This window comes from Natator depressus, chromosome 2 (genome assembly GCF_965152275.1).
Source record: "Natator depressus isolate rNatDep1 chromosome 2, rNatDep2.hap1, whole genome shotgun sequence".
In the NCBI taxonomy this organism is placed as follows: domain Eukaryota; kingdom Metazoa; phylum Chordata; order Testudines; family Cheloniidae; genus Natator; species Natator depressus.
This window is the reverse complement of record NC_134235.1, coordinates 104,548,987-104,565,267: the sequence shown is the minus strand read 5'-3', so window position 1 is coordinate 104,565,267 and position 16,281 is coordinate 104,548,987. Positions and strand designations below refer to the sequence as shown.

The 16,281-nt window shown below is 42.7% G+C and overlaps 1 protein-coding gene across 1 annotated transcript; it reads right to left on the bottom strand.

Annotated features, from left to right (window-relative positions):
* Positions 1–4,223: 4,223 nt before the first annotated feature.
* PRL (prolactin) lies at positions 4,224–16,010 on the bottom strand. Its single transcript, XM_074943158.1, has 5 exons — positions 15,961–16,010; positions 13,959–14,140; positions 11,801–11,908; positions 9,224–9,403; positions 4,224–4,665 (listed from the first exon to the last, which is right to left on the bottom strand). Exons 1-5 carry the CDS (start codon positions 15,995–15,997, stop codon positions 4,474–4,476), a joined length of 699 nt encoding a protein of 232 aa, XP_074799259.1. The 5' UTR covers positions 15,998–16,010; the 3' UTR covers positions 4,224–4,473.
* Between the last annotated feature and the right edge of the window lie 271 nt (positions 16,011–16,281).

The window sequence follows — 16,281 nt, the reverse complement described above, 5'->3', positions numbered from 1 at the left end:
TATACTTTGTGTTTGTATACTGATATCTAGCCTAAAGATCTCAGAGCACTTTAGGAAAGTGGGTAAATATCATTAACTTAGTTTTATAGTTTGGGAAACAGAAGCATGGAGCACGTAAGTGATCTCCCTATTGTTACACAATGAGTTAGTAGAAGAGATGGGAACAGAATCCAGAAGTTCTGAGTTCCATTCCAGTACTCAGTTAACAGATGTACTGGTTCCCATTTGAACATAAATACAACCAATAATAACCATACATCTGTTTATAAGCTCTAAACACCCAAGTAGCTGAATGTTTCATAAATATTAGTGAATTAACAACATCCCCGACAGCTAGTAAAGTATTATCCTCATTTTATAGATAGGAAAAATGAGGCACAGAGTAGTTAAGGGACTCAATCTTGTAAAGTCCAGAGTATTTCTGGCATGCAGCACCAGACAAAGACCCTTCGGTACCTACATTTCAGACATTAGGCATGTGCACAGCTGCCTAGGCCATGAAGCCACCAAGCTGCTCTGGCACCTAGCTCATGCCTAAGCCCTGCTGAGACTCTCAAATGAGGCATTCCCTTGCTTAGCTCTCCAATGGCACCTGATCCAGTAGGTGTTCTCACAGCATAACTAACCTGCATGAAAGATAGCCAGGAGATGAGGATACCTACCCCTGTCCATAACCAATAACCCAGTGGCTAGAGAACTCACCATGTCCAAATCCCAATTCTGCCTCATTTGAAGCAGGGACTTGAACCCCCAGGTGAGTGCCCTAACTGCTGGACTATAGGGTATCTGGAGTGGAGGTCTCTGTTGAAGCTGTTTCACTTTGTGTGGCATACCTAAATAGTTATTGGAGCAGGGACTAGATCCCATGTTGAGTGAGTACCGTAACCATCAGGCTATAGCGTCAACTGCTCTCTCTGTGGCCCAATGACTATTTAAGTCAGGGGTGGGCAAACTTTTTAGCCTGAGGGCCACATCGGGGTTGCGAAACTGTATGGAGGGCCGGGTCAGGAAGGCTGTGCCTCCCCAAACAGCCTGGCCCCCGCCCCCTATCCTCCCACTTCCCGCCCCCTGACTGCCCCCCTAAGAACCCTCAACCCATCCAACCCCACCTGCTCCTTGTCCCTGACCACCCCCTCCTGGGATCCCCCACCCCTAACCGCCCCCTCGGAACCTTGCCCCCTATCCAGCCCCCCCGCTCCCTGTCCCCTGACCCCTGTCCACACCTCCGCCCCCTGACAGGCCCCCCGGGACTCCCACACCTATGCAACCCGCCCCGCTCCCCATCTCCTGACTGCCCCCCGGGACCTACTGCCCCTTATCCGACCCCCCACCCCCTTACCATGCCGCTCAGAGCACCAGGACTGGCAGCTGCGCTACCCGGCCGGAGCCAGCCACACTGCCTGCACGGTGGTGTGGCTGCGGGGAGGGAGGACAGCGGGGGAGGGGCTGGGGACTAGCCTCCCCGGCCGGGAGCTCAAGGGCCAGGCAGGATGGTCCCGCGGGCCGTATGTGGCCTGCAGGCCGTAGTTTGCCCACCTCTGATTTAAGTAGTCCATACAACAGCGTTCCCCAAACTTTTGAGGGTTGTGCCCCCCCTTATCTCTGTCCATACCTCCCACTCCTCTGGAACTGGGCTGGGAGTGGGGCCGTGGCTCTGGGAGGCAGAGAGGGGAGATGTGGACAGGGGTAAGGAGGCTGAGGCCGGAGTTGCAGCTGGGGCTGGATCTGGGGTCAGGAGCAGGGCTGCAGCCAGGGGCAGAGGGTGGGAGCAGAGCCACAGTTGGGGTGCGGTGGGGGCTGGTAGCTGGGCCCATGGCCAGGCGCTGCTCCACTCCTGGCCGTGCCCCAGGCTGGGAACAGAGCTGTTTGCTAGCAGCCAAGTTTGGGGGCTGGCACAGGGTCGGGCACAGAGCCACACTGAGGCTGGGGATGTGGCTGAGGGCGGGACTGGAGCAGAACTGGAGGCAGGGAAGGGCTGGGTAGCACTCCTTCCCCACACCCATGGGGGCTGGCCCCAGGCCCCGCCGTGACCCCCTGAATGTTCCTCCGTGCCCCTATAGGGAGCATGCCCCACACTTTGGGGACCACCGCCATACAAAGTAGAACAGCTTCCTCCCATCAAATTCCATTTTCTTCCATGAAATGTTCAGGTTTAGTTATTAGGAATACTTTTAAAGTTGTAAGAATTTTGAATTTTCACCTAAATCATTTAATATAACCTTCGAACAAAAGCTCTTAAAAACTAAAAATGACCTTTCCCTGAGCATCTGATTTTTGCTTCTAATATCAGGAGTGAAATCCAGACTCCACTGAATTCAGTGGGAGCTTTGTTATTGACTCACCTCACATGTTTGCAGCCAATGACTTCCTCATTTTTACTGGTTGGTTCTTTCTCCCTTAACTTTAGGTAGCCATGTTGTGGAGATGCCTGAAGACCTGGAGAGTAGAAACTGCATCCTGCAGGTACTGTCTGTGCCAGGACATGGGAAGGACAGGTCTAATTTTGACTATGGTTATGGGATTGTGTGTGTCTCTGTCTCTCTCTCTGACAGCTGCAATGACTCAGTAAGTTAACCAGATCTGTTTCAAATGTCGCTTTAGCTAAACAGCTGCAATCCCAGTCTACTTTTCAGTTGTTAAAATCCATTTTTGCTCATCTTTCCTCTCCTTTCCACCAAATAAAAAAATTCCCCAAATCATACTAAAACAAGCTACAAGAAACCAGATGTTTATGCTTTTTAAAAAATGAGTTATCCATTACAACAATTGTTTGAGGGAAGTTGAGAAGCTGCACTTTTGAAGCTGCTAACTTCTCCTTTCGGATGGCTACATCAAATCTCACTTAGTTTTTTGTAGAGTGAAGAAAGTTATTTTAGCTCTATTCATATAACAGTCTGGAATTAGAAATGTCTACTCTTTTTAGGCTAATTTCACCTGAATTCAAAGTGTGTGTGTCAGTAGCCACGCTACTTTGGACTTTGATCTCAAGAGAAATTAAAAGTTAATTATCATGGGGACATCTCAATACATAGATAGGAGCTCTTGAGTTGGTGGTGATTCAATAGGTCATGCTCTTCCTCCTGAGTACTAGAGAGATGTGCTGCCTTTTTTTTTTTAAATGAGATCTCAAACTGAAGTTCTAAGCATTTGTGATCAGTAAAGAACTTGTGGCATTGTTTTTACAACAAAAGGGATGTTACTTCCAATATCCAGATGAAATTCCACTTTGAGCAACTACATTCGGTCTACCCAGTTTTACCCATTTGCTCCCTGTCCTTAACTGTTGTGTTGTATAGCTGTAGACTGTTAAACAGCTGCTGCGCCCAGCCGTAGTTTGCTGTATTTCAGTGGTGGCTAAAGTGATGCTGCTTATAGCAGTTGTCAGTAGTGACTGACTAGGAAGAAGTTTGTTTTGTTCTGCCTCTCATTAAATAGCTGTAAAATGGGGATAACAATATAGTATACAAATGAAATATGAAGTTATAAAGGATTTAAAATATCCAGATATGTACGCAGCACATGCAGTTTAGGTAAGCAACTATCATTATACCCACTGGAGAGATGGTTAAAATGAGACATGGAGAAATTAAGTGACTTGTCTGACAAGGCATTGTAGTCTAATCAAATAAGTATGTGCCTAGTAACTATGAGCCCAGGTTCCAATCTTGGTTCTCAAGTTGATTTGCTGGGGGACCTTAGGCCCAAATTTTCCAAAATGCCTAATAATTTTAGGTGACTTCGTTTTTGGGTGCTCAACATCAATGTGTCAAGTTGGGTGCCCAAAAACTGAAGCACCCAAATTTAGTGGAAACAATTTGTCTGTTAACTTCTCTTAGCTTCTGCTTCCCTTCTTGTACAATGCAGGTAATACTAAATGCGTACTTCTTAGCGATGTTGTGAGGACTTAGTAAGTAATGTTTGGAAAGTGGGAGTATTAGGATTGGAATGGAGGACCACCTTGCTTTCCAGTGCTGAGGTTAATCCTCTAGATTATGTCCCTTTAATTTTAGGGGTGAGTAGGGAGAAGGGAATTAGGACAGCCCATGTTGTGCATCAATAACTGGAGATGGAGACCCAAAAGAAGAAGCTTGTGTTGCTAAAGATTTAAGGCATAGCAACCATTTTTCCTGCACTGATTCAACTCACATTTATGCATTTTGGTTTTAGTAATATTTGTATTTGTATTTGCATGATTTGGTTATCAGTGAGATGCCAATAGCTGAGTTAAGTAAACAGTACAGTGTATTACTATAGTACAAGGGATTTATGATAAAAGTTTTTAAACATTGAGATAAACAACATTATTGGCTGCAGCCAGAAACCATGTAAACATGCATAAACGTTATTGGTGGTCTTTATACAGCACAATGTAATTTCTCAGAAAGTTTGCAACAAAAAATGACAAAGCAACAAGAAGGCCCCCTTGGACGATTTAGTGATATCATTTCAGTGAGGGATGGGCCTAGTGAATACTTAACAGTTGCTATCATGGATAAGGCGACATTTTAACAGCTTCAGGTAGTTGTCAATTTTGTGGGAATCCCTACGCAGGCAGTGTAGCAGACTGTAAAAGGCAAAGAGACGGGAGTCCTCATCTGACATTTGCAGGGATGGGAGACCTGACCACCTGGAGTAGACTTCATTTTCTATTTCACCAGGATGAACCTAATCAAAAGGAAACAAAGTGATAGTATTTCATTGACAGCACTACTAGGCTAAGCAATAGAAGCTAGGGAATCAGACAAGAGAGTTCTAGGTAAAGCACCAAAGAGCCAAGTAATGCTTGCCTTGGGTATGCTGTCTAATTGATTAAAGCTTGTAAAAAACTCTGGTTTACATTATGGTTCCAAAGATCTTGCAGGCATGATACACCCTAATGTATGGAACATTAAATCTGTACCTCAAAATAATGCCACATTATATTTCTATGTGTATCTATATGATTTTGCTATCAGTCTTTCACTAAAAGTTTGCTCTTCTACAGTATATACAGCACTTACCTGCTCTAATGCCTGATGGAATCTGATTTCATGACAAAGCCAGTCCTTCCATCATGTGCAGACCTGCCAATGGCATTGCCTCTTGGTTCAATCTGCCTTTAAGTTTTCCTGGGCAGGTGGATGGATCTGCTCTTTGGATTTCTTTACATGTGCCCCCCTCCCAGCTTTATCTCAGGCCTTCTCTGAGACAATGACTCTGGTATGGACAGCCTCAGGAGTATGTTAAAGGCAGAGACAGACATCAAGAGTGCTTCTTCATATAAACATCCACTTCTACAAAGCAAATACTGGGGTCCAGTAGAACATGAGAGGAAACCATAAGTGATTCAGTGAAATCTGATAGAAGAGTATGAGTAAAAACTCATGTAGTCAGTGAGCGTCTAAAATAAAGATTGGTTAAACTCCCCTCATTTGAAGAAGTTTTCATCCATTTTCTCTTGTCAAGGAAAACTATACTTAATAGCAGGAGGATCATCTGTTCCTATCACCACTTGTGAAGCTGATTCATCCCTCCTGTGAAAACCAGTGGGGAACAACTACAAACCAAGACTGCCTATGGCTGTCTCAGTCTGGGCAAGCTATTGGCCACACTGCAATAGTCTTGCCAGTGGATAAGAAACCATGACTTGACACTACTGATCTTGCCAACCTGATCTCTAAATCTGTTTCTAGAATGAGAACAATGTAAGAAGATAATTCTAGCAGCACCTAATTTCCACTGTTTTCTTGGACCTCTTCCTGCAGGTTTTACAGATGGATATAGATGGAGATGTCTCAGCTTTAATTGATAGATGCATTTGTGGTCATGAACAAAATCAGGTTGCTGTCTAAACAGACTCCAAACTGAGAGAATAAAACCATGTTTTATGTATGCTCTAATAGAAGTTAGTGAATACTGTGAGCACTTCTTACGGATGTTCAGCTGTTTAGAACTTGACCAAAGCCAGTGAAGTCTGAAACTTTGTAAAGTCCAGTTCAGCTACTGATTGATTTATGGGATCTGTCAGAGGCCCCATTAAACATAAACAAACTTGAGCTGCTTTTAGACAGGAAAGCTTTCAATCAGTTACTCATAACTCATGTACGGGTACTGTGAGACAACTATGTTGTCTAGGCTTACCAAACTAGGGGGTGGGGAGACCATGTGTCACAGACTTTCTCATAATGCTCGGGAACCAGATCCAAGACAGAGAGGAGGACACCTCTGCAAGGAAAGATTCCATGTTTATTGTCAGGGAATCGTTGCAAAATGCAAGACTTCAAGAACAGACTCTTAAACACCTCTTTTCCAGTTTGGAGAGCTGTAAGCAATACTATATATATTACTTACTATATATATAGATATATATGTTAAAAATAGTATTAAGGTTGCAAAGTCAAGCACTCAAAGGTAAGGAAATGCCAGAATTAAGGTTCCCTCCGTGTGTGTAGATTATGATACAGTCTTTAATTACATGATCACAAATTACTTTTTCCATGAAGTACCTGTGTCATTCAGTGCACAGGGTGCACAGCACTCAGTGAACCACTATTCAATATGTTTTTTTCCTCATTGCTCAATGTGTGACCTAGGCCTTATTTACTGCACACTATTCAAACCCTGCTCTGAAGAATGAATTATTGTTTCCTCATGGTATCTGAGTGTTTCACAAACATTAATGAATTTGTTTAATATTTATTTTGTTAATATCCCACTTTATGGATGGAGAACTGAGGAACAGAGAGATTAAAGTAAAAAGTATCCACTAAATTTGGGTGGATACTTTTTGAGATAATGCTCTAGTTCAAAAAGAAATATATTCTATAGCTGTGTTTTACAAGAGGTCAGACTGGATGATCACAGTGGTCCTTTCTGGCCTTGGAATCTGTGAAATGTCTAGGACCTGATTTCTCAGAGTAAATAAGGCAGGGACCCCTTCAGACAACAGCCTCTTTCTTTATCCAACCCTGATTCATCCCAAGAGCAGGTTGAATGTGTGCACAGAATGAGGCAGGGGTCCTGTGGAAAAAATAGTTTGTGATCATGTAAGTAAAGACTGTATAATAATGAATAGGCTGAGTGGGGCTGAATTAAGGCTACCTTCATCTGTCATTTCCTAACTTTTGAGAGCTTGACTTTGCAACTTTAACAATGTCCTTTTAATGCAGTTTTTGTGGGTGTAATTTCCTAGGTTTTTAAAAAATAAACTGAAAAAACAGAAATTCCCTCATGGGACATCATATTGTCACCCACATGGGACATTTGCAGAATTGGAATCTTTAGATTCCCTACAGAGACCCCTGCCACTTGAGCCAATGGAGTAAATGATGACAGTAGTAGGTTGTCATCCTCTATGTGAATCAGTACTATAAGGGGATGAAACAGATATTTGCTCTCAGGAGAGGAATGGTTAAATTCAGGGATCTTGAATTCCTTTCCAGGCTTTGGAGCGATGTGTTCTCTAGTGGCCACAAAGTCTTCTGCCTGTTTTCCCCAAGCTTGACTCCTTCTGCTCCTTCCTCTCCAGCCTGTCCGAGTCTCACTTCTCCTCCTGTAGCCAGTCCCAGTCTCCATTACTCAGGCTTCTCATTCCAGTCCTAGTTCCCCACTCTTGGCTCCTCATCCAATTTCTCTCTCTTCCTCCGAAGGCTTCCAGTCAGCCCCACACATCCTGTCCACTCTGGCTCTCGGTCAGTATCCTCTGGCTCTTCATCCAATTTCAGCATCAACCCACTCAGTTCCCAGTGCTAGTCTCCTTGCCCAGCCAATTCCAGTCTCTTCCCAAAACTCCCAGTCCCAGTTCTCTCCCTCATGCCAACTCTTCCAGTCTTCACTCCCCAGGCTCCTTGTCCCAGTCTACTCCCCCTGGATCCAGACTCATCACAGCCTGGAGCAGCCAGGAACATCAATTATAGGGAAAGTCCTTCTCAGACCCCTGAAGCCCCAGGGTGGAACACATTCAGTTCAGATGGAATGTTTGCGGAATTAAGCTGTAACAAGTCTCTATTGAGCATGTGTGAATTGCAAATTTTCAAAGGCTTATCTCTTGGATAAATTTGGGTGGCTCTTCAGATGGAGGCAAAGCCCACCCACCTGCCAAATTTCAAGTTGCTACTCGAAGTATGAGGCCACTAAAGGTTTTCAAAGAAAAGGTCACCTAGAATATTTTTCCCTAGCTTTGTTCTTGGAAGCGACTCAGCCATTTTGTCTGAAATTTTCCAAAATATCCAGCCTGAGGCAGACACCCAGCATGGGAAATTTCAGCCCAAACAGTTAGTTTGGCAAAGTTATAAGCAACTGGAAACAGGGTCTTATAAGGGGAAATGTTGGGAACCTTAATGACAGTCAGTGCTATCATCTCTAGTACATATATGGTCTTTTCACTTCTGCATCACAATCATTCCATTACTAGACTAAAGACTCTTGCATAGTGAAAACTTTTGCCAGGAGGCATTGTTAAGCCTGGCATAATCTTAAAGATACAAGTGAATACCCATCTGTGCAGGAAAAAAAGTTCTCCTTTCCCTCTAATCGACAGAATTACTTGTTCTTAAAATTAAAAATAATCTGACTTTCTAGCCTCTTTAGAGAAATATAAAGATGCTTAAAAATTAGGCAAAGGATATTAACACAGCATCCACAAACCACCTCATAAGGTTAAGATGACACACATTTCAAATATTAATCGTTGAGTATGAAAGGAAGCATGTTAGCGTCTAGTTATATAGTTCTGCTTGTCAGTGTTGTAGCATATGTTGGACTTTAGGATGTTTTTGTGTCAACTGTTTATAAAAGGTGATCCCTTCCTTCTGTCTACACATAGACACCAAAACTGTAGTGCAATAACAGCATATAGTTTCTTAGTGGCCAAAAAGGGAAGGAATTAAGGCATTGCTTCTTTAATGGGCAACATTGTGGGCCAGATTCTCAATTATAATTCAGCCTGGTGCCAGGGGGCCTCTTTTGTGATGCAACGCCAGCAGACCCAGGTCCTGCTCCAACTGCACGCTCCCCTGGTGTAGGGATGTGTTCAGGAAGGATGGAAGCTAAGCTATTCCATGCCAATCTTCAGGTGTCCCTTTAGGGACAGTACATGGTTGGAATCAGTTAGAACAGATGAGTGCTGAGAATCCCTCCCCCTCCATCTCCATCACTCTCCTGCTCTGAACAGAATGAGCCTACTCCCGTATGTGGCTTCCTGGGAGCTTTGAACTAGGACATCAGGGCCCTAATGCTCACCTACCTGTCCAACTATTTTCTCCATTCCTTCTAGAAGACGCTTGTTCTGTTCCTCAATCTCCACAGCCTTCCAGAGAATGGTATCTGGAGCTTCTTTGATACTTTGCACTTCAGAGACCAGGTGGAGCAGGGGATCATTCCAGGAGCGCAGTACTCCCAGCACTAAATTCAGTAGGTCTTCATGCTATTCATCAACATTAAGAAGATGCAGTTAAAGCAAGAAGACTATATGAAGGCAGCACGAGGAGGCAGTGTTGTACTCAGGTTGGAGCAGTGGTCTAAGACTGAGGGAACCTAGATTTTATTTCTAGCTCTGTCACCGATTTGCAGTGTGCCCTTTGGCACATCACTTGTCTTCTCCATATATTTCAGTTCACCCCTCTGCGAATGGTGTATTCATGTACGTACAATCAGTTATTATTAAAAATGTGTTAAAAGAGAATTGGATGAATGGTGATAGAATACTGCAAATACAAAATATCACCAAAATTGTCTCCACAGTATATTGTATAGTGAGAGTGACTAGGATTAGCCTCCCTGAATGGAGTTGCATTTAACTTGATAATTAGCCAATTTTTAATGAGACAGATTTAGAAGTTTGGTGGGATCTGAAGAAAAATCTCAGCACGGAATGGAAGATGCACTCTGGGGTAGACCACTTAATGCCTTTTATAAAGGACTTCTACTGTCTACAGAACATAGTAAACATGCCCTGTCATCCTCCTCATCCCCTTTGAAGAGTTTGCTTCAGGGAAGGTTCTTCTCTTTAGAAGCTTTCACTGCTTGGGGTTAGATGGAAGCTCAAAAAGCTTTTGCTCTTTTGGGGGTGCTGCTAACCATTCTGCTGCACTAGAAACCTTTTAAAGTTGACACATGGGACTTATATTCTGCATTTGCTCCTGTGCTAAAAGAAAGAGAATTTGTAACCTTATTGCATAATATTTTAAAAGGAGGATCTTGGGATTGCAAAACTGGGACTAGGGTGCAACTGGTAAAACATCAAACTCTGGCATAACTCTTTGGTGACTAAGCTTGCACACTGTCCTCTCCAAAGCATTTTCAAGGGCTAAAAGAAGGTGGACATACGCATTTCTGATTATGGCTGCCATTGTTAAATGGAGAATACAGAATTTAATGTGGCAATATCCAACATGACTCTCTTTACAAGTTGTTTGATTGTTGCAATTACCTTGTGTTGTTAAAGTCTCTATCTGAGTGATGATGTGGCCACTTCTTATCTGGTGGCTATTGCATGGTTATCTATTTAGAGTCTGTCAACTGCTACAGTAACTATAGAGCCAATAGAATAGTACCTACTGTATTTATGTGTCTCTTTGACTACTGAGGCCCTCTTTGGTCCTTCCTGTACCTTTTATTATCATGCTTAATTATTATCTATTTGTATTAAAGTAATGCCCAAAGGCTCCAATGAGAGTGCTATACAGATATAAAGAAAGACTTGGCCTCTGCTCTAGAGAGTTTATAATGTAATTTGAAACAATATGCAGTAACTGAATGTAACATACGAAGAGAGGAAGACTGAGAGCAACAGGAGTAAGATTTTTTCTTTTATAGTACATATATTGAAACTGAATATCTGTAAGAATTTTCATCAGTATTTGACATTTTCTACTTTTCTTTTCCTTGCATTTGATTTTGAATTACTGTACATACTCGTTCATAAGTATTTTTTAGTAAAATTTTTTAGTAAAAAAGGGAAGCATCAGAGAAGGGGGTCGGCTTATGAATGGGTACAGAGAGAGCCCCTCCCCCCAACAGAGGGAGCAGGGAGAGGCAGCACAGCCAGCAGAGCCAGAAGGGAAGAGGTGGAGCCAGAGTCTCTCCGCTTCTGGCCATGCTGCTCTCCCCCGCAGCCTCTGAAACAGCTGCAGCTCCAGGGCTGGCAGGCTGTGGCCGCGCCGCTTGGCCCCGCCCACCAGAGCAGGCTGTGGCCGTGCCATCCAGCCCACCGGAGCACGCTTCGGCCGTGCCGCCCGGCCCAGCCCACTGGAACATGCTGCGGCCACACCGCCCGGCCTGCTGGAGCAGCTCCGGCCAGGCCAGAGACATCCTCCCCTGGCCCTCCCCAGATAAGGTGGGAAGGGAAGGGATGGGATGGAGATCGTGTGGGGTTCCCAGGCTAGGGGTGGGGTCATGTGGGGGGTGGTCACAGGGATTACTCCCCTGACCCCCAGCTTCTCCCTCGCAAAAAATTTCCCCACCAGTTGCTGTCCCGGCCTGTCAGGGTAAGCAGCTGGCGCACCGGGACACTTTGTTTACTTAGGTTTACCTCTGTGCCTGCGGACGTGGCCCACCAGTGGCTTATCCTGATGGCCCGGGAGCCAAAGTTTGCTGACCCCTGAATTATAGGGTCGGCTTATGAATGGGTCATAAAAATTTTCCATTTTTACTTATCCATCTTGGGGGGGGAGGGGTTGGCTTATAAACGAACCAGCTTATGATCGAGTATATACGGTAACTGTTTTATCTCTTTCAACTAGCTGTGGCCTAGCCAGCTCTAAATTCACTATTGCCTCTTTCTCCTCCTTTCATTCTGAAATAGGTTAAAAATGAGACTCACGTGAATCTGCTGAGCTTGTTCTTTGTCTTCAGGAGTGGTTAGGGAGGAAGTGTGGCAGCCATTAATGGCCTTTGTAATAAACCCACGGCCTTGAGCATAGCGCTCATCCTGTGGATCAACAACATGCATTTATGAAATAAATAAATAAATAAATAGATGAGTCATGGCACAGATATTTTAAAGGAAATTAAGTAGGTATTGTTCCTTTGGTTTCATCTCTGCATGTGCTGTGTTTTGTCCAGTCACTATACAGAGAAGTAGTTTGGGATCAGATTCTTTTATTTGAGTTGATATGACCTAAAACTGTGGAAGGAAAATACTTTCTGGGATTAGATTCCTGCACAGAATCTGTTTAGAAGGGATAGTTCCTATATTTTAGTATAGTGGTTCTTACAACCCTTTCTGGTGGTCTGATAAACTAAATCATTTTGAGAATCAACTAGTAGGGGATTTGGAGATCTGGGGGGTAAGATGTGTGAGAGGAGAATCTTTCTTATAAAGTGGTCCACAGAATGAACTATGTAGATATCTTTATTTCTACATTACAATTTTGAAGTTATTTAAATATATTGTGATAGGAATGGCAGAGTTTCCTCAAATATTTCAGGTATAACTGGCCTATGGCTTGCTTGTGGCACTTTATAACTGTATAGCTATGTCCTCCCAAAAGAATAATCTTGTTCGGTGTATTTCACTGGAGATACTTTTTCTACTTCCTCCTCTCCCTCCCAAACTGCCTTATTACTAATTTTCAAATATTGGCACCTATACTCTTGCCATCAAATTTTATATCAAGCATGTATAAACTCAGCAGTCAGTGACTGAAAGCCTGCAACGTAAGGGAGGTAAAGGAGTTGACCTTCAATTTTAAAGAAGTGAATATAAAAATTAAGAACCAGCTCTTCAGTTAGTATAAACTGGCATAGTTCCATTGAAGTCAAAGAAGCTATGTCAATTTATACCACCTAAGGATCCATCATTGAGTCTAGAAGGAATGTTCATCAAGGAGTCTAGAAGGACACTTGATGTCTTTGATATCTGAGTTTGTATTGAGTCAGCCCAGATCCAACCTTTCTGAACAAAGGGTCAGTTTAATGAGACCTGGTACAGTTTGCTTATGCCCTAGGAAAATGTTTTAATGTTCTTTGTAGAAAACTAAAGTTCCAGTCCTATGCGGAAAAAGTATGTGATCATGTAAAATTAAAGACTGCATCATAATAAGGCTTGGCAGAATTTGATTTTTCAATGGATAATATCTATGGCTATTTTGAATAATTTTATTAGCTATTTAATAGTTGTGGGAAATAAGTAGGTCAGATGATGAGGGGGGGTCAGACAATAATTGTTTAATGACCGTAAATGCTGAGATTCAAAAGGTTAAAGCTTTCTAACTGTTAAAACACAAATTGTCAGCACCACATGTCAAATAATCAAAGTAAATATCCTTAAATCAAACTCTAATAAGTTCTCAAGCAGCATTTTTCTTACTTTGCCTATCTGTACATTTTGATTATTATCAATGGAAATATTCGTTAGTTTATGTATACGGTGAAATCCACAACGTACTGACATTTACCAGTCCTTCCAAGCCTAATCATAATGTGTATGACAAAGGGGATGAATTAAGGTTGACCAGGCAACCTTCATTTCGGTATTTCCTAACTTTTGAGTGCTCGAGTTTTCAACCTTAATGTTCCTTTAATTTAGTTTATTGTGCAATCTTGTAGGTCTTTTTGAAAAGCAAACTGATAGAACAGAAATTCCTCCATGTGGCACCTTATTGACACCCACTTGATTCATCAGCAGGGTCAGAACCTTTAGCTCCACCACACAGACCTCTGCCATTGGACCTAGTGGAGTAACTCATTGCAGTCGTAGGTTGTTACTTCTGTGTGGACCAGTGCTGGAGGGGGATGACAGACTTTGCCAGTGGGTTTCACAGATATTTGCTGACCACAGAGGTGTGATGAGACTCAGGAATCTTGAGCTCCATTCCAGACTCTGGAGGGGAGTGTGCTGTAGTGGACACAGATACTACTAACCCTGTTTCCCCAAGCCTGAACCATTTCGTATTCCTAAGCTCCGCTTGTGTGTTTTTTTTTAAAGTATTGTACTGCAGTTTCTGTCAAGTCTCACTCATAAAATGCTGAGTACTTACAAATTCGTTGAACATTTCTGAGGAGAGGGAGTGGATGTAGTGTGAGAGTTTAACTGCACGGTCAAAAAGATTCCCAAGGGAGACCTGACAACCAACAGACCCACTGGGACAGATTGGCAATGAGGTCACACCTTTCTTTGGCAGGAACATGTTTGATACCAGCAGAACCACCAGCAGCACACCTATTCAGGTTTAAAACAAAACACACAGATATATGGATTTAGAAGGCGTTGTATAGCAGAAACTATCACAATTTTTCAGGAAACAGGGTTCCCTGTATCACAATATACTGCGCTCTCTACTGTCTCTTACCACTGTACCTGCCTTCATTATATAGCAAGAAGTGGAAAAAAATCAGCCTTCTCCACTTTGTAAATATAAATACATAATTATATTTTCATAGATACATAGTTGGAAAAGGTTACTCCCTTTTATTTTTCTCCTGGCCTTCCACAAATGTGCTTTTCTTCTTTGCAAATGTTTGCAGTTTTTAAATTAATTTTGAGGGAGGGTGGTTAGGTCACTCTCTAAAGATTTTGATTGTCCTGGGAATTCCCTCAAAAGATTTCCAGCAGCTGTGCTATTTAGCCGTTTGAGTTTAACCCTAAAGTGCCTACTGCTAACAAAATCCATAGTGTACTTCAGCCCCTTTCTGATCTTTTGAAGCTTTTAAAAAGGACTTCTGAATGTCTTACAGACAAAACAGATCTGATAAAACTTTAACATTAACTTGACAGAATCAGTTTTCTACCCAGTGAAATAAAATATGCACAGAAGTACAGTGAAATCTTTAAAAAATAATACCTGATAAATTAATACATTGGTTCAAATATTAGGATCCCATACAGCTAGAGGTAAAATGCACCAGAAAAATGACTTTATAAATGTACTGATTTATCAAATGTATTCATTTTATGTGTGCCAAACTAAAATATACCTAATAAAACAGAAGAACCCCCTTTATATCATCTATTAAAGTAATAGCATGCAGTTCAGCAGGTTTCTCTCTGGCTTTGAACTCAGGAAAATTCCTTTTATCTACACAAGCATTATAATGCAAACCCGATAAACAATGTATACTCAAAATGCTGCAGATAGAGGAGTGTGCTGAGAAAGACTCAGATGGTGAAGGAACATTGAGACTAGATGGCTCAAGAGATTGGGATTAGGTTACAGAGCCATGCACTTTTAAATCCCTAGTTTGATTCTGGACAATGTTGGTAATGACTGAAAGTCATTGCTTTCTGACAGCTATTCAGTGTTTTTTGTGAAATAAATAGGCAATCTGGGTGGTGCCGATGTCACATCCTTAAACCAATTATAACTGACATTAATCGGTACTCCTGTTAGTGTGAGGCCAGTACAGTCCTATAGTGGTATAATTGTGAAAAATCCAACTCTCAAGGAGGTGGATTAACTACGCCGATGGGAGAAGCTCTCCTGTCAATATAGTAGCATCTTCACAAAGGCCGTGTCTACACTGCCTTCAGCGCTAAAACTTTTGTCGTTCAGGGGTGTGAAAACACACACCCCTGAGCGACAAAAGTTTTAGCGCTGAAAATCACCAGTATAGACAGTGCTTTGTTGCCAGGAGCGGATAAAGCTACCATCGCTCGTTCGGGGTGGGTTTTTTTAATTGCCGGGAGAGCGGCCGCACTGTAACGTGGGTAATGTAGACATACCCTTTAAAGCACTACAGCAACGCAGCTGCACTGTACATGAAGACAAGCCTGCAGAGAGGCCAACAGATATAGGACTGAGTAGATATAGGGACCAAACTACCTTCTCACTCCTAGGAATAGGCTCTCCACGTAGAGATGGAGAAAGCTTGCACTGATGCTGCCTGTACTGTATGTGTTGTATGGCTAAAGAGAGGACTTCAGTCTACAGACCTGTCACTCCAACACCTTTCTTCATTCTGTACCAAATTCACTCTAACTTAAAAGAAGCACACACACACACACACACACAAATATCAAAAAGCTAATGGCAAGAGACTTACCTTTCAACGAAGTCCCCTTGCTCATGGTAGTGAGCATGTGTGGCAACTTTCTTCACCAGAAAGAAGCCTGAAGTTCTTATTCTCATCTTCTGTGGGTGCCAGATTTATATACCCTCCAGGGGTCATGCTGCATATATTCAGCAGGTTGTTTCCTATGCTTCCTCGTCATTGAGTTTACATTCTTAATTACAAACATCAAAATGCTCCTCTATTTCATATTCATATTCAGCATGACTTTGTGGCTTGGGGGAGGGAATTTGATAAATTTGGCTGTGAGATCTTAGAGTGGACTGGAGTAGTACAATGATGGTCAGAATGAAA

What these genes read in the sequence shown, in the direction of transcription:
- PRL (XM_074943158.1), bottom strand. Translation starts at nt 15,997, where the DNA reads ATGCTCACTACCATGAGCAAGGGGACTTCGTTGAAAG. An exon ending in CAAGGGGACTTCGTTGAAAG is followed by an intron (nt 14,141 to 15,960) that starts GTAAGTCTCTTG and finishes AAACCTGAATAG; the next exon opens with GTGTGCTGCTGGTGGTTCTG. An exon ending in TGGAGAAAATAGTTGGACAG is followed by an intron (nt 4,666 to 9,223) that starts GTAGGTGAGCAT and finishes CCTTTTGATTAG; the next exon opens with GTTCATCCTGGTGAAATAGA.